The sequence below is a fragment of the Mycteria americana genome, chromosome 2 (genome assembly GCF_035582795.1).
Source record: "Mycteria americana isolate JAX WOST 10 ecotype Jacksonville Zoo and Gardens chromosome 2, USCA_MyAme_1.0, whole genome shotgun sequence".
Lineage (NCBI taxonomy): Eukaryota > Metazoa > Chordata > Aves > Ciconiiformes > Ciconiidae > Mycteria > Mycteria americana.
The window spans coordinates 125,148,278-125,166,690 of record NC_134366.1 but is presented as its reverse complement, the minus strand read 5'-3'; the positions used below and the strand labels follow the sequence as shown (position 1 = coordinate 125,166,690).

General features: G+C 41.2%; 1 protein-coding gene across 4 annotated transcripts in view; it reads left to right on the top strand.

The window, feature by feature from the left end:
• Nucleotides 1-18,413, top strand: part of CHST9 (carbohydrate sulfotransferase 9) — a 105,375-nt gene that overhangs the window by 64,074 nt on the left and 22,888 nt on the right. For 3 of the 4 annotated variants that reach the window (XM_075494545.1, XM_075494542.1, XM_075494544.1), the window contains exon 4: nt 17,088-17,125. In XM_075494545.1, coding sequence (XP_075350660.1) covers nt 17,088-17,125 — 38 coding nt within the window. Of the gene's footprint in view, nt 1-8,470; nt 8,657-17,087; nt 17,126-18,413 lie in introns of all 4 variants that reach the window. The other variant, XM_075494546.1, reaches the window with a different exon arrangement.

Here is an 18,413-nt window from a genome sequence, read left to right as displayed (position 1 = left end):
GTGTGAACCTGAATGAGTCTGGGAATGGGAAGGGATGGTAACTGCCAGAACACTGGTTACAGAACTTGGGAAGAAGAAGCAGCAGTGACAAGGACTTAACATGCTTGAAGCATATGTTGTTTGTTTGTTTGTTAGTTGTTTTTTTTTTCTTTAAACTGAATTGCCTCAGATTAAGTCTTTGTTGGAAGCATATTGAAGCTTGGAAATTTAAACAGTTTCAAAAACACAGGTTCAAGTAGCTACATATCTAAGCGGGCATTTATATTTCCCTGTATCTCCTGCCTCACATGGAGGGAATGCTAATGTGGTGCATTTTGGAAGACCTGGAGGTGGGATAATAAAATTGTAACAGCTTGCCATGATTTCCTGTATCTTTGGTTTTAGAACCGTTGCTCATGATTAATGGACATATATACCCACAGCTACAGCATTGCCTTTGCATTCGCGGACTTGAGGCCGGCTCTGGCTCTCTGAGTGCCCTCTGCATGGCTTTTGTCACTCCACAAATGGACATGGCAATATTTTCTATTCTGTAGGTCAGAGGGAAGCAGCATTAAAGTCCAGAGGTTAGTGCGTATGTGCACCCTGTAACAAAACCCAAGAGAATAGATTTCCTGTCGATTCTCTATAGCTAAGGAATTTCAAACAATTCTCTTGAGCAGAACTGAGAATTTACAATACAAGTCAGACATGATAACTGTGGATTACAGTAGCATCGCTTAGGCTGGATGGCAGGTCAATACTATCGAGACAAACTTTTCCTGGGTCCCCATTCATGGTGCTGGCTATCTGCTATGGCTTATAAGAACTTTGTCCTCTATGGTGCAGTCTTATCTGTGCAGGCATCAAGGTCTGCCCTTCTGTAGTATGTGCCAGGTGCTCAGATGGCCTGTTTAAGTATTTCACTGCATGGATCGTATTGCACGACAAAGATTTACAAGCTGAAATTCTTTTTTCTCCGTCTGTCATGATGAACTTCACTGCAGTGCAGCTCCCACCACATTTCCTGGAAAGATAAGGTGGACATCTGAATTCACAGTCCCACTGAATGTTGTTAAGGGAAATTTAAAATTAGGTTTTATGAAAACAGGATAAAATTATGCAAGAAATAAATATCTGCACATTTTGTAATGGCATTTCCTCATGTAGCTTGCAACCTAGAGGGGAATAACACTTCTTATTCTTGTAATCAAAAAGAAATAGATTAAAAATTAGTTATAATCAGAGTGGGTTTGACCATCTTAATGATAAGACTGAGAATTTAAAAAATTGGAAAGTGAAGTTTTCTCTGTGTTTTTGCTGCTTAGACGTTTTAAGTGAAGCAGGTAGAGGGCAGTAGGTGCTAACGTTCAGGATATCTTCTCCATTGTACCAGTGCTGGGTAAATCACTTGGCTGGTCTTCAGCCATGATTGTAGGTAACCTGATTTTACATCGGTATAGACTGGGAGCACTCACACAATCTGTTAACACAACTCAGCAGTTGGAGTTGTAACATCTTAGATTGCTAAAAGTGGGCGTCCTGGTAGGACTTAAGAATCAGCAATGAAAATAGTGCAGGCATTGACTTGGGGGTTCTCTATGCAGGTGAACTTTAAAGCTGACAGCTGATTTTGCCTAACACAACTGAGATATTTAGGGTCTTGTGCAGATTTCGTTTTCACTTTTAAAATAAATGAAATGATAAGCATTATTTGCTATGAAAATGAAACTCTGGAAGAGATTAATTTCCTCCACTAGAAGGAGGAAAACCATAGGAGGACTACTATATGAACAAAGCTTAATTAAAATATAATTGTATTTAATCAATGCAGTATAATTAGAAATAGTGCTTAAGAGTTCATTTTAATGGCTGTTGGGCTATTTGTATTCTTTAAATGAATATCTGCTTTATGAACAAAAATCCAACACAGCTCAGTTCTCAAAAAGGCTCGTTTTATTTCTCTAGTGATTTTTGTGCAGTTCCAAGGGAGCAAAACCAGAAAACCAGCAAATTGACAGTTGGTAAAAAATTCCTGTAATACCGTCTAAACCGGCGTTTCCAGCCTGTGGCATGGAAGAATGGTCTGGTGTTACCATGTGGCTTAGGATACTGCAGGTCAATCCCTTGCTCTTCGTACACTTTCTAGGTAACTTTGGAAGTCACCGAGGTCATTGCGTGTGTTTATTTTTTGTTGCACACAGAGCCTAATACTTTTAATATTCAGTAAGTCTGTTCTTCCTTTTCCTTGGAAATTTATTTAAGCACTAGTCAGTCTCCTGTGGTTGGAGGCGTGGGTATCAGCTCAACAGGAAAGGTCAACAGCATCCTGTACGACACCCTGGTAGGTAGGACATCCCCCAGAGCAGGAGGACATCGCTGTGCCCCTTCGGCAAAGCAGGAAAACACGCCCTCCCTTGTTTAAGGTCTCCCACATGTGCTCTAACAACAAAACTGTAGGATTAAAAAAGAGCATTGCTCGGAGACCTCCCTCTAGTGCGGTCCCTGAAAGCACAACAAGAAAAGGGGAAACATTTCATTTGTGATACCTGGAGGAGCTTAGATATAAACAGGCTGCTTCACTGCTCAGCACTGCCAGGGTTGAGGGGTCCTTGGCATGACCAGAAGACAGCTTTTACATGTGCAAAGAATCTGAGTGGTGGAAAACACCATAGTAAACACTTTGTGTGCCCGGAGGTCAAGAACTGAGAATGATTTCACCGGTTGTCTGATGTACCCCCTGCTTTTCAGAGCAGTGCGAGGTAAAGAACACAACTTTACTCTTCCCTTGCCTGCCTGCCACCAGCGGGCCCTGTCAGTAAGCTGTGGTGGATGTAGTTATTGACGGTGTCCAGACTCTGAAGTATTTTGAACTGGGGCCTCTTTTGTAGCGTCTTGTGTTGTTGCACATAACAGCAGCAATACTGGATGAGGCCAGAGCTCTGTCTCGCTCAATATCCTAGCAGCAAAGTGCAACCTCCTCACGTGACTTTCCCAAACTCCAGCAGTTTGTGTTTCAGGGACTTCCTGCGCCAGAGGTGGTTTCTGTTTGCTTATCAACCCCCAAAGGATTTCCCATCTCAGCTTGTTCAGTTGTCCCCTGAATCCATGTAAAGTTTCAGCAGCCGTAACATCCCCTGGTGAAGAGTTCCCGAGTTTCCTTTCCCTGTTGCGTGGAGAGCTGCTTCCTCATGTTTGTTTTGAACCTGCCATCTGCCTGCTTCATCTGATGCCCCCGGCCTTGTGTTAGAAGAGGCAGCAAACAGTCAGTTCTGATTCACCCCTTCCATGTCACTTATGATTTTACAGATCTCTATCATATCTCCTCTGGATCATTGCTTTGCCAGGTTTCGTAGCTGTTGCTCCTTGTAAGCCAGTCTGTACTTTCAGTCCACCACCTTACCCTCCTTTGTTCTTCTCCAGTTCTGCACCTGAGTGGAAGGATCAGAATTGGATGTAATATTTAAGATGCAAGTGTGTGTATATACAGAAACACAATGGGGTTTTTTTGTTTTTCCTCTAGTGTTCAATTTGCTTTCTCTAACTTGTGAACACAGTAGATGATGTTTACACAGAAGTTTTACCACCCCAAGGTCTCAGTCCTGAGTAGCAGTAAGCTCAGAACTCAGTTCAGAGTCCGCCACTTTTAAGTTTAAATTAAACGTTTTCCCCCAGAAGTTTCCTGGAATCACTTTGCATAAATTGCACTTCACATGTCATTTCAACTTACTCTTGTAAAAAGTTCTTTAGCCTCCATCCTTTCTACCCCAAACAAATTAATATCATCAGCAAACGTTGTCATCTCCGTTTGGTCCCTTTCTCGGGTGATTTTTAGAACATGTTGAAGAGCATGGGTCCTCAACATGAGGGAGCAGGGCTCCACTGGTGACTTTCTTCCATGGTGAGAATTGACTGTTCTCTCTCATATTCCTATGCTCTGTTTCCTATCTTTTAAACATTTTCTTTTGTAAATCTATGCAAAGATGTTCCCTCTAATTCTGCACCTGTTAAGTTTCCTTAAGAAATCTTGTGAGAGAGATGTTATCAAATACCTTTTGGAAAGCCAAATAGACAACGTATTTGAGTATTAAAAAAATGGAGTCCCATACAATGCAAGCCCTGAAAGAAAATAGCAGGCAGTCGAGACACTTGTTATTGTTGCTCATCTGAACTATTCAGTCATTTGTGACAAATCTTGGTATTCTGGTGCTGATGGTTCAGTAGCAGCTGAGCAGATGAGGGCTCTGAGGATGTGGATTTACAGCAGGTTTATACTGATCCACATGCGAGCTTCCCCAGAAGGGGACTTCTTGTCCCCACTGTTGTTCCTAGCCACATGTCTCCATCTGCACAGCTGATGTGGCTGATCTGAGCTGATACAGTTGAAAATCAGCCTATTGAGCAAGATGGGAATTTTTAGCTGAATCAGGACTGTGATGTGTCTTGACCACGCGATGCAGCTGCGCTAGTGCTGGCACAAGGGGGGAGGAGGAAGACGAGCATGTCACTACGCTATGGCAAGAGCTGGCCTGTCCGTTTTTGCCAGGCACTGAGCAGCTTAAGCCAATCATGAAACCAAACCCTAAGAGAAGTTGTGTGTCCGTAGCTTGTCTGAAGTGGCATTTTTAGCTATTATTTGGGTGTTGAGTATGAGTAGGTGGTTGCACGATGCCATTTGTTTTCCAGCAAAGAAATAGGAGTCCACGTTGCATTAATAGCATTGGTCTATTCAATTTTCAGAAATGAGAATTAAAAATTGAAGGATTTCTTTTATGACTTATTTTCTTTGTGTCCGTGTGGCTTTGTCCTATGATCTATAAGCCTATCTGCCATTTTTCCAGTGGGTTTGTTGCTATGTTTAGCTTAAGTTTGATGCTATGCAGTAGCAAACAGCAGGTTTTCCATTTTTTTTTTTACTGTGATCCTGGGAGCTAGCTATCTGTAATCCAAAGGGACAAAAAGTATTTTTGAAAGTAAGGATATTACTGATATGTTTGTATGAACAACAGAAATCTGAAACCCTGAGCTGTTTGCAGTTCTGCTCTTCCGGAGGCTCTGGCTGTACATCTAATTAACCGTCCATTTAAAAATGCTGGCCACTCCTTTCACTCCCTGCCAGCAACATCAAGATGTAAAATTAATTTTTCTGAAGATTTCCTTCTCATATACTTGCCATAATTTGTCCTAGCCTTTATATTGTAAACAATCCAAAGTACACAAATCACTTTAATTATAGCAATAGGTCAATAAGTTAGTGATGGCCAAAAGTTGTGGGGGGGTGGATGCTCAATTATCACATTTTCTTTTTTAGATCCCTCAGAAGGCAGGAAATTCGGTCCTGTCAAACTGGGTTTTTTACTCTTCAATTAGTTATTTAAGTAATAGCAATTGTTGTGGCTTTAGCCCAAAATACCTCCTAATCTGAAGAGAATTTTTCCACGTGTCCTTTGTGTTTCTTTTCACATTCTTTAATTAGATTTCATATGCAGAATTGTGTCATTTATAAATAAATACTAATAATAAGCTAAATGGAAATATGCCTTTTCACCTTAATCTGTGGAAATATGTGAAGACCTTTCCCCTGCAGTTAGCAAGAAGCCAATAACATGTTAAGTTTTGTTGATAATCAGATACAGTGTTCCCCTGACAGAAGAAAAGAGAAATGTCTCATCCTGAGTGCTCAGTTCAGTAGAAATTAGTAATTTACATGTGAATAAAGGCACCATATTATGACTATGTCACTTAGTACCTACTGAAGTTAACTTGGTCAGTAATTCACGTGCCAATTAATGTCAGGCATGCAGGATTATTTTTTTAATGCCTGAAAAAGAATACAGTTCACTGGGGAGGAATAAACAAGGTGGGGTTTTTTTCAGTCATAAAAAAATATTTTGAATCACCTGGTGCTAAGGATCCTCAGAATTCCTTTTTCAGCTTTGCAGAAGACACTTTAATCTTACCCTCAGTCTGGGGTATCATCATCGCTACCAGTATTAGTACACACCCATGGTTTGTAAAACCAGGACTGGGTAGACTTGTCTCTTAAATCAGTCTGCCAACCATGAACATGGCTGCGACTTCAGCTGTAAAATTCTGCCTCCCCTTGTTGTGCCTGGCATGGTACATCCTGCGGGAAGATTACTTAGCTCATTGTCTGAAGGCTGCTATGTAAATGGTAGTTGTGTGCTGTATGGTCACGTTCTTCTCGTAGGTCTCCATAAAACTGCACCTGCACATTTTATGGATGCAAATTGTACCTAGGTACCAGCTTTTGGTACGTACATGTGGTCCTTTGCAAGCAGCAGCAGTATATTTTGTGGGCAGAAAATGCTTGTGTGTACAAAACCTGCAGGTGTGGCTTTAAAGCCCATTTGACAATTTACCCTCTGTGCATGGAAAAGGTGCGCTGTACCTGAGAACATCTACTTGGGCTCTGCCCGAGCCATCAAACTGATACAGTGCATCATTTATGCTCTTGGCATTGGGGTACTTTGCAGTTTCTGGGTACTGGATACCACCTTACTGCTGTTATTTTCAGTCTAAGTTTAATTAAAAGGAAACATTTAACCGTGTTTTCAGTGACATATGTGAGTTCAGTTCTCATAATGATTTCTCCAGCTGAACTTGCTTCATCACCCCTGCCGCTTTCCACTTTTGAGCACTGCCAATATCCAAGTTGGTGTAGCAAGGACGGCACATGGAGGGAGGCACAACGGACATGTCTAAAGTAGGCAAAGGGCTCCTGCCAAAAGCAGAGTATGGTGCTGTTTGTGAGGCTTGCAGCATCAGGGTGTTTCACCTGGGGGAAAGGAGGCGGTTGCAATTAGCCGCAGTATGTGCAATATACACTCCGTTGCTACTCAGCTAGCCGAAGTTAGTGGTAGGGCAGATTACAAGCTTGAGCTGCAGTTTTGACTTTAAAGACATTAAGTATACAAGAACTTTTTTTGTAAAAGCTTAAACGTGCTCTCATATAGTGGCGGTGAATCTTTTGCAGACTGGCCTACGGAGTTGATTTTGGATTTTTAGGGAGGTGCTCTCATAAGATCTTGATTAAATAACTACTGTCAGTTCTCCCTTAAATCAATTTTCTTTTATTTCTACCCATAAATTATTGTACCCTTTTTTTTTTCCTAGTCAACTACCTTGTCAGTATGGAGGATCCAGTCTGAATTTTCTGATGTTCAAAGAACACATTCAGAGAACATGACTAAAATGTTTTTATATGTCTATTGAACTTTTCTTGTTGAGGATTGCTTGTACATTGTTACAGGCTCTTCTTTTAACGAGATCCTTAAAGTATCACCCATTTAGTACTGTTTTGGAAAAAAAGAAAAAAAACAAAACAGTACTAAAATTGTGTTTGCAGAAAGACAGGTATAGATGTTTAATATGGCTATAAACTCCCATCTTTACCTGAGAACCTTATTTCTTTATAACAGTAAAAACTGAGCGTCCATAATATTTTCTTAGAATGGAGAAACAGTGGGAAAAAGAGGTTTTACAGTGCACTAGACATCAAAAATTGACTCAAATAACAATAAGCAAATAGGTAGCCTTATTTGGTAATATAACCTCCTTTGGTAACATATCAATGACAAACGTGAAAACTGTGTATTCTCTAATAATTCACATTCACATATCAGAAATTGCCTACTTAGATTAAATACTCTTGTCAAACTATCCAAATCAATTTGAGAACCAAATCTGTAGCAGTGGTTGAGCTTCCCACCCCCCTTCTCTTTCCCCAATTTCTTTTGGGTAGCACAAACATGAACCCTTGTGCATCTTGGATTCATATTATATTCTCAGTCATGGATGACCTTTTACAAATGACTTCCAATAACTAAGGCTGAATTCAAGCATAAGAGTTGGTCGCGAAAGGTCATACTCTAGTTATACAAAATGTAGATAAATTTGTAGTCCCTGCAGCAACTGATTGCTGTAGGTTTTTGGTTTGTATCTGACCAATCTTCATTCAGAGCCATGCATTAGGAAAGGTTATGTTCTAGCTTTGTTTCTCTTTGCCTTTCTGCTCCTAGTTTTCTTTCACTATAAAATTATCCTGTTTAGAGAATTTTTTGAGTTTTCCAGGTGTTAAGGTTCAAAGGGCTCCTATTTCACCTTTTCCTTTTCCCCTCTGTTCTTTACTAGTGGATTAATTGCAGATTCTCGTGCATGTAATCTTCCTTGTAAACGTGAGTGGTGTCTTTCTGTGAGTCTCACATTCTCATTGGGGAATATTTTACTTCCAAATGGAATAATTTCAGAGAAGTTATTTGAGGCCAGCATGCTAAGAGCATGCCTTACAGTGGCACATTTAGACCTTAAACAAAGAAATATGGCAGATTCAAACAAGTACAGTTTATTTATGTAGGCATAACTCAGAATGAGTAGTAAATTGAAAGAATATTTGCTCTCATCACCACTGGTCACTTCCTGGCCTTATGTTGTATAGACAATTCATCTCCTTTTTATTTCTGAAATACAGAAACTGTAGACTAAGGCTTCCCATGGAGACTTTGCTGTGGGACTCTACTTTGTAATTAGTGCCAAGAAGCTGGATTTTTCCACCCCTGTTTGGGCTTGCTGCGTGCTCATCTTGTACACCACTGCTTCTGATTCACACCAGAGAAGCTTTGTAGCTCAGCTGTTTGTGGTGCAGTTGTCCTAGCAGGTGAGTCAAAATAAGGTTCTATGGGCATAACCCTGTAGGAGCTTGTGTGCTGCTTTCCATTGATACTGGTGCCTTCATCTGCCGTTTCCAGGGTATTCTAATAAAGATTATAGGGGGATGGTGTGCTTCAGAGCTGGATATCAACTCATCTTCACTACAAGTGAAAGACCAACAGCTGACCTTCTTTAGGATATGCCAGATTGGGTGGTCATGATTCCGTGTGGCTTTGCCATGGTTAATCTGACTGCAAATTTCGACTGCAGTCACATTCCTTGTCTGGGTGGGGGCAACCATATGTTTTTAATATGGACAGAAACGAAGCAGGAACCAAAACCAAAGCCAAACTACTGCAATGTTTCAGCTCTACTGTGAGTACGATGCAAAGCTTCAGCTGCCTAAGACCATAACAGCTTATATTAAAGAGATAGCTGTATGTCCATGGCTTTATTTCTGTGTGGGGTCTGAGTACGTAGATTCAAGCTCTAGTTGCTCTCCGTGGTCTTTTCCATCATGACGGTTCTTACCATGCTGTTCTTAGAGTAAACACCAGATAGTTTTCCTTCAGCGGAAAAAAATCAGGGTCAACCATCCCTCATTTAACACATACTAAGAACCTTGATATAGGAAACTGCAATGGACCAACTGACGGGTGGAAATAGATTCTTTTGTGTCAAAGCCCAGAAACCTATTTTGTGGAAGATAACCGCATAAGCAATTGAGCTCAACACTGGAGCGTAGTCAAAAAGGCATTTTAACAGATTATGTGACCTGTCCTCTAGACGAGCATAACATAAAGCACCATACATAACTAGCAACGTGGAAGTGGAGGCTGGTGGTCCATGTGATTTCAAATGAAAAAGCAATAGCCCTTGCAGTGTGAGAACTGAGGCTGTTTCTTCCTTAGGATTTGGATCACATTGTGATAGAGTTTGAGGAAATGCATCTGCTAAGCCATAATTAACTGATCTTTGCCTGCCTAATTGCAGGTGAGTGGGAATCCGTGATTTGCTCCATTCAGTTCCCTAAGACAGCAGGAATCTGAAAAGGTCGTGAAGTAGCTGGATAAAAGGAAAAAGCACTTCAAAGCAGTTGCATAGTGAGCTGTAAAACAAAATTGAAACAAACTATTCTTGTTGTTGGATACAGGATGAATGCCAAGTAGGCATTGAAAATATACACAACGTTCAGCTGGAAAACATCCAAACCACGATATCAATATTGTGTTGATGTTAAAACCAAATATGCTGTCTGGCATGTTCCCATTATCTCAAATCTTCCATCCTTAAAGGAAAAAGGTGACAAATCTTTGCTTTCCCTTTTGCCAGATACATAAAGCACAACCTTCTAGCAGAAAACTGGCAAACAAGCCTGCCTAATTCTGTTAGTGCGCATCCTGGCAATTCTGGCTCATTTGAAAATATTTATCAATGCAGATGAGACAGAAGGTGGGTAAAACTTCCATTTTTAATTAACTTATATTCTAACATCTCCTTGCTGTAAGTACAGTTACACAATGTTAGTCAATGCAGGATTTGGTCCAGGAATCCCCCCCCCCCCCCGCTTTTTACACACAACAGAATTAATGAATGAGGGCCCTCAGTCCTATTAAGACTGATGTTTCTTTGTCAGTCCAGGTTTTTTTTTTTTCCTTTGGGGTTTCTTCTTGTTATGACTTTGTTAGGTGGAAACTGAATGGTGTATGTTAATCAAGACAAGGCGTTTGGCTACTTGAGCCTTCGTAAATGTTTAGTTTCCCAGGGTCCATTGAACCTCCCACGGAACAGTTCTGCATCCTTATTAGAGACTGACAATTAAAGGTCTGTTTTCATATCAAAAGTAATCATGAAAAATTAGCTAGGGAAACCTTGGAATGCTGTGAGAGTTTCAGTGTTTTGAGATGGCCAACTTTCCTTCATTTGCTTCAATCAGTATCAACTTGGGTTTCTTTTTATGTTTCCTACTGCCAGGGCAACTTATGAGCTGGCATTGTGACAACTGAGGAGGATTATGCAATACCGTGAAGATGTGATTAATACATTTTAGGCCACTGTAATTATATTCAGTTGCATAATTATCACAGAGGTGCAAAAGTGAGCTAAACTAGGTTTTTAAGGCAGTGCTATAAATGAGCAGTTTCTGTCTTCTGATTTCCTTGTGAGAAGGGGGAGGAAAATGCTATGCACATCTGCAGGAGCTGTGTTGCTGTTGTGGTTTAACCCCAGCTGGCAACTAAGCCCCACACAGCTGCTCGCTCGCTCCCCCTGGGTGGGATGGGGGAGAGAATCAGAAGAGTAAAAGTGAGAAAACTCGTGGGTTGAGATAAAGACACTTTAATAGGGAAAGCAAAAGCCGCACCACACAAGCAAAGCAAAGCAAGGGATTCATTCACTCCTTCCCATGGGCAGGCAGGTGTTCAGCCATCTCCAGGAAAGCAGGGCTCCATCACATGTAATGGTTACTTGGGAGGACAAACGCCATCACTCCAAACATCCCCCCCTTCCTTCTTCCCCAGCTTTACATGCTGAGCATGACGCCATATGGTATGGAATAGCCCTTTGGCCAGTTGGGGTCAGCTGTCCCAGCTGTGTCCCCTCCCAGCTTCTTGTGCCCCCCCAGCCTACTCGCTGGTGGGGTGGGGTGAGGAGCAGAAAAGGCCTTGACTCTGTGTAAGCACTGCTCAGCAATAATGAGAGCATCCCTGTGTTATCATTAACACTGTTTCCAGCACAAATCCAAAACATAGCCCCATACTAGCTACTGCGAAGAAAATTAACTCTATCCCAGCCAAAACCAGCACGGTTGCCTACAGATCTCGGAGATTCTGTGGATAATTTATAGCAAATGTATGGTTCTGTCCTAAATATTTTAATCTTTGTGTGCCAAGTTACAGGCTTTCACAGAAGATAATCTGTTAGTGTCACGCCTTCTCAGTTGTAATCTGAAAAACAAATCTGAGTGTTTGTCCTGGTTTTGGCTGGGTAGAGTTAATTTTCTTCCTAGTAGCTGGTAGAGTGCTGTGTTTTGGATTTAGGATGAGAATAACGTTGATAGCACACTGATGTTTTAGTTGTTGCTAAGTAGTGCTTACACTGGTCAAGGACTTTTCAGCTTCCCATGCTCTGCCAGGTGCACAAGAAGCTGGGAGGGGGCACAGCCAGAACAGCTGGCCCCAACTGGCCAAAGGGCTATTCCATACCATATGATGTCATGCTCAGTATAGAAACTGGGGGGAGTTGGCCGGGGGCAGCGATCGCTGCTCGGGGATGGGATGGGCATCGGTTAGCAGGTGGTGAGCAGTTGCATCCCTTGTTTTTTTGTTTTTCCGTGGGTTTTGTTCTTCTGTCTCTCTCTCTCTCTCTCGTTATTTTCCTTTTCAATACAATTTATTATTAGTATTATTATTTTATTTCAATTATTAAACTGTTCTTATCTCAGCCCACGAGTTTTATTACTTGTGCTCTTCCGATTCTCTCCCCCATCCCACCGGGAGCGGGGAGGGTGAGCAGGCGGCTGCGTGGAGTTTAGTTGCCGAGTGGGGTTGAACCACGAAAGTGTTTCTTCCTCAGGCTCTGGTGCCATGGGAAATTGCTGCAAAAGTTTGTCACGAACGAGTGCTTTGGTTTCCTTTAACTTCTCAGAATCTGCTCTGGTAGTTTAGGAAACTAGTAATGAAAGTGGGGTGGGTCATAACTGAATAGGTTGCATACGTGTTTATTTAGGTCTACAAAAATAAAGTAAAATCCAAAGCTGTTAGTATTTCTGTCACAAACTGGAAAAACAAAATTAAACTGATATTAGAATATCGAATTCCATCTTCAAAACTGATTTCCTAGTAGTGCCGTTCCCAGTTGAAGTTAGGCGAATATGGCTGTTTCAGACTATGCATATGGCTGTTTCAGAGCAAGGCTGAGGGTCCCCTTTGCCCCCTGAGATTCTCCCAACTTTTCTCAGTCTGCTTGGAAACCCTCAGGCACTTGGGAAAAGGGAGACCGATCCAGAATTTCTGTTCGACACCTGCCTTGCTGCCCTGCCACAAATATTAGTAGGATTATCCAAAGACTTAAGGAAACAAACTTTTTATTCCAAAGCCTTCATTTTATTGATGTTGATGATGGTTGCTTGAAGTATAAATTAGGATTTTATTTTTTGGAGAGAGAGGAAAAAAAAAAGAAATCCTTTGTTGCTAGGCCTTGTAGCAGTCACGTCACATAAATTGGCAGATCTGTGTATTTAAGGGATTTTACACTCTAATTAAATGCAGTAGTAGTCTTTTGCCTTTTGAAATGAAACCTTTTTTTTCTTTTGCTACATACTTAGGGAACAAACATGCTGTCAAAATCCTTAATGTATCCAACTATTTGAATATAAGAAACAGCATCAAGCTGTTATTTGTTCCGTTGGAGTGTGCTCATATTTCCAGTCTGAATCTTTTGCACCTGGTGATCTTAATTATATTTGAGCTAGAAGTAGTTTAACATTAAAAGGAATTACAGCAGATTAATCTGTAAACCTGCACAAATATCCCATTCCTTTGTATGGAGGTAAGCAGGGCATAGTGTGCATAATTACGTGTTGTTCTCTGTGTAGGTTTTGTGCGTAAGGCTGAGGAGTCAGTGTTGCAGTTCCTCGTGACAGCGTCAATTATGGCACGCTCTTGTGTCTTGCAGTGGTCAGTTACATTGGAAAACATACATTATTCCTCTTAGGAAGGTAATCTTCCTTATAACAAGAACAAGCAAGCAAAAAAAAACCTGAAAAACCCAACTTGCCCTGGAAACAGGAATTAGTATACTAATTGGTGTATGAAAATACAGAGAAATCGTTTAAAGAATGTTTGCTGTAATTTTTTTTTTTTCTAAAACGATATAGCTTGAGGTCAATGCAAGAAGGCCATTTATCTCAGCCATCGAAAACCACATAAAGGTATTGTTGTACACTTTTTGCATCTGGAGAGAAAAGAGAAAATCAGTAAAAATGAATTGGGGGAGGTCTGTTTCTCCAGTCCTGATATAAAACCGTTGTTGGAATCCAGTTGCACCAGTTTAGCCTCAGAGCAGCAGGAGAGCAGAACCTCAGCAAATAAGAATTGTAGTTTGTACTGGTAAATACATCTTTTGACTCAAAGTATCAGTGAAGTGTAGTTGTCTATGATTATGGCCTTTTGACTTGCTTGTGTTTTCAAGGCTGGTCAGATGGCACTATTGAGCCCATTTAGGAACGGTTTGCCAGATGACAGGTAGAAAAAGGAAGTTTCAGGAGAAATATAGGAGAAGAACAAGCCATTCACATGCAGTCTGAGTTGCAGAAAGTGTGTCTCTTGGACTATACCAGCTACCTGCTGGGCAGCTTCCATATACATTTCCAGATGGCAGGTTAAATTTCCCAGTTAGTTTGATGTTCATGCATCCATTCATCTTGCATAAGCTGCTACCTCATTGCAGTGGCTCTGGAAAAACTGTCATAAATTTTGAATTTAGCATGTGTAGGTCTACCGGTAACAAAATTTCTGGCAAGTCTCAAGAATTACCTGCGTTTCATGAGACTAACGCAGGTGTTGCCTGTGGGACTGGCCAACATGTTCTGACAGTTCTGGTTTTATCAGTGTCCTGTTGCCTCCTATCCTTTGAATTTGGAGCTCTCGCTCTAGTGGTGCTTCTTGAATCCCTCTAGTGAATGCTGGTGGTCACCACGAGTGATCACAAGGCACCTAAACAGAAACATCCTTTTTGAAATTGAGGGTGCTATAAATAAAACACGGATTAGTGACTAGTCACTGTAAGAGAATTCTGGGGATTTAAAAAAAATAAAAAGGGTAGGACAAACAAAATTCTGGTTACTTTCAATGATGAAGCCTTCTACTGCCCTACTGTTAGCCATCAGCTGGAAACTGAACCCCCTTTTCAGCGCTGTAGGTGTTGTCACAGCATACCATTCTTGTGCCTTTTAAAATGCTTTCTCTCTTTAAGCTGAATTCTGGAGGGGCATTTTTATTTGGTAGTTGCTGGTTTTGAAAGAATTTCTCTTTTTAACTTAATGATGATCTCTTAGCAGTGAGGAAGAGGGATATAAGAGACTATTCTATTCAGGCTAAGAAAGAAGGTGTCATTTCACGTGTTCATGTTTTTTCACTGCTTTTTGTAGCTTTTCTCCTTAAAATAAAAGTACAGTACACACAGGGACTTTGCAGGTTTCCCTATATAATGGTGCCAATGTATTTCCACCCTAATTTGCAGCATCCCTGTTATTACAGACCTTGGCCTTTTCTGAGCACAACTGCTGACTATGCCAAATTCACGTAGTTGTTCTGTGATGAGGACAAGGATCATCTAGCAAATAAATGGAGAACACAGTATTCAATTTGCTAGTGACCTTGAATTTGATCTCTCTTCTATTCTAAACAGCCTAGTCAATCTCTGTCCCGTTTAACCCATGTCATCGTTACTGGTCTATCATACAGACACTTCTGCAACTGCCTTTTCTTTGATACTATAGTATTTAAATCACCAAAAGAAAGAACTAAGAGTGAACAAGGAAAGAACTACCATAAATTCTTCTTCACCTTTTCCTTAACAGTGTCAGGAATGGCCACAAAGGTCTTTCCCAGTCTTCCTGTTCATTTTTATATTTGTCCAAGGTAGAAACCACAAGTTTGATTGATAATGCAATTTGCATCTCGAGGCATCACTGGAAATACAATGGCATGAAAGGCTACTCTGGCGGAGCGCACTTTTCCCCCTGGGCTGACTTTAGAAACTCATTGATGTCACTTCCTTCCTCAGTCAGCAAGTGAATTTTCACTAATTCTCAAGACCAGCTGTCCATGCTGTCAACAGAAAGTTATTAAAATTCCTTTAAAGTGAATCAAAATAGCCTAAAAACAAATGTACTGGGAAACAGGAAAGCATCAGTATTCAAAGTCCACAAACCTTTGAGCAAAATAGTGTTGATCTAACCAGAGATTTCAAACACTGCTTTCCTAGCAACTTGTATATCATTACAGAATGCTAAAAACACATACTCCTTTAATCTTGTATTACCAACAATCTATTTGGTTAAAATATTAGTTACAAGAATAAATTCTGTTTCTCCCAAAGATGAACTCAGTGAACAAGGGAATACATTTTCAGAAGTCTCCCCTAAATGCCAGTTAGGCTTTTGTGGGGTTTTTTTTAGCCAAAAAAGCATAATTTTCATATTTAGCAAATAAAAACACAACACAAGCATGCAGGAAATAATTATCATGAGAGGCAATCTTATAATATAGCCTAAAGTGAGTATCTTTATCTGAATTATCTAAAATGTTTTCCTTGAGAAGAGGAGCATTCTCAGGGACAAGCAGGGAAGATCATTTTCCCTTAGTTAATAGAGTCTTTATACTGTATTTTAACACTTCAAATATTTTCACCTCATTTTAAAAATTCTGTCTTGTGCCACACATACCAGTATGAAAAAATTCTGTTGAAAGGGACTATCATTTCCAGCGCTGGATGAGGCAGCCACCCGTGCTAGGCAGAAACAGGCTCCCCTGACAGTTAATAGTGATACTGACAGGTTGTAAACAGTGTCCTATCGTTATTACTTAAAAAAAACCCACTGAGTACATGTAGCCTAGCTGGATAGGTAAGTGTGACATTCCTGACTTTCCCCAATATATGTGGATGGTCTCCAGTAGCAAAGGGAGGGTAATTGATACCAGCTGCCCTTTTGACAACTAGTGCATGGGAACAGTAAATGAGGCAAAATTACTGTCCCTTTTGATCTAAAAGGAAAGAATAGGTTTGAGGTGTCATTGCTGCTGGGGTCCCAGATGGCAGTAGAAAAGCAGAGTTCTGTCTAGGCTTTGATCATGTCTTCAGGAGCACACTGAAGGACACTGCAGAAGGCAGCCAGAATAAGGAAGCAAGACCATAATTCAACGTGCCACTTTGTGGATGTTATCAGGATAGAATTTCTCCCTTGAGCCAGCTGGTGCCTAACCTCAGTCTTGACACAGGCACGTAATTTTATTTTAGGGTAATGGCAGAAGCTGCTTTTCTCCTCCATGGTCAAATCCTGAGCTGGATGCTACCAGTCTCCCAGGCACATATACATGCAGCAATACATCTCGCAACACTAAGATGCTTCATAGCACATATTTGAAATTTGTTGTCTTCACTTCGAATGTTGTAATTCCTTGTGGGGTTCCAGGTTAGCAAGATTGGCTACCTATCTCAATCTTCTTTTTGTCACATCTTGATTAAGAGGTGCTTGTGTTCTTTTACGTTAGGTGGATTTCCATTTTGGAGTTTCAAGTCATTTGTACATGTTAAGTTCAATTTCTTAATTATAAGGTTTGATTTATTTTTTTCTGAATTCACTGTTTTTTATTCTGTATGTGCATGATCATATTCATTAAAATATGTACAAACTAATTATTTTCTTTCTCTTTCAGAGTCTGGAGAAAAATTGCAACAACAGATAATTAATCAGGTATTTTGGCACTTTCATACTTTTTGTTACTTAATTTTTCATGTAGAAGAATTGTAGCAATTACAAAGAGGAGAACTTCACAGGACAGGCTAATATTAACTATATAGGTACATTAAGGACCACATATAAGGGGTTGGTATTGGGACCAGTGCTGTTTAACATCTTTGTGGGTGAGATGGACCATGGGATTGAGTGCACCCTCAGCAAGTTTGCCAATGGCACCAAGCTGTGTGGTGCAGTCGACACGCTGGAGGGAAGGGATGCCACCCAGAGGGACCTTGACAGGCTTGAAAGGTGGGCCTGTGCAAACCTCATGAAGTTCAACAAGGCCAAGTGCAAGGTCCTGCACTGCGGTCCCAAGGGGCAATCCCAAGCACAAATACAAGCTGGGCAGAGAATGGATTGGGAGCAGCCCTGAGGAGAAGGACTTGGGGGTGTTGGTTGATGAGAAGCTCAACATGACCTGGCAATGTACGCTTGCAGCCCAGAAAGCCAACCGTATCCTAGGCTGCATCGGAAGAAGTGTGACCAGCAGGTTGAGGGAGGTGATTCTCCCCCTCTACTCCACTCTTGTGAGACCCCACCTGGAGTACTGTGTCCAGCTCTGGGGCCCCCAACATAAGAAGGACATGGACCTGTTGGATTGGTCCAGAGGAGGGCCATGAAGATGATCAGAGGGGTGGAGCACCTTTCCTATGAGGACAGGCTGAGAGAGTGGGGGTTGTTCAGCCCAGAGAAGAGAAGGCTCCGGGGAGACCTTATTGTGGCCTTCCCATACCTGAAGGGGGCCTACGAGAAAGCTGGAGAGGGACTTTTTATAAGGGCGTGTAGTGATAGGACAAGGAGTAATGGCTTTAAACTGAAAGACGGTAGATTTAGATTAGGTATAAGGAAGAAATTCTTCACTGTGAGGGTGGTGAGGCACTGGAACAGGTTGCCCAGAGAAGCTGTGGATGCCCCATCCCTGGAAGTGTTCAAGGCCAGGTTGGATGGGGCTTTGAGCAAGCTGGTCTAGTGGAAGGTGTCCCTGCCCATGGTGGAGTTGGAACTAGATGATCTTTAATGTCCCTTCCAACCCAAACCATCCTATGATTCTATGATATCAGACAACTGCCTGGTTCTGCAGATGTGTTGAATTCACAAGAGTAGCCATCATTTTTATTTAAACCTAAGATTTGCTATTTAAGCAATTTAGTTCATCTACTTCTCAATGTGTTGATGGTGAGGACAAAGCCTAGAGGTGATTTTTTCATCGGTATCAAATTTTGTAGCATAGAATTATGCTTTT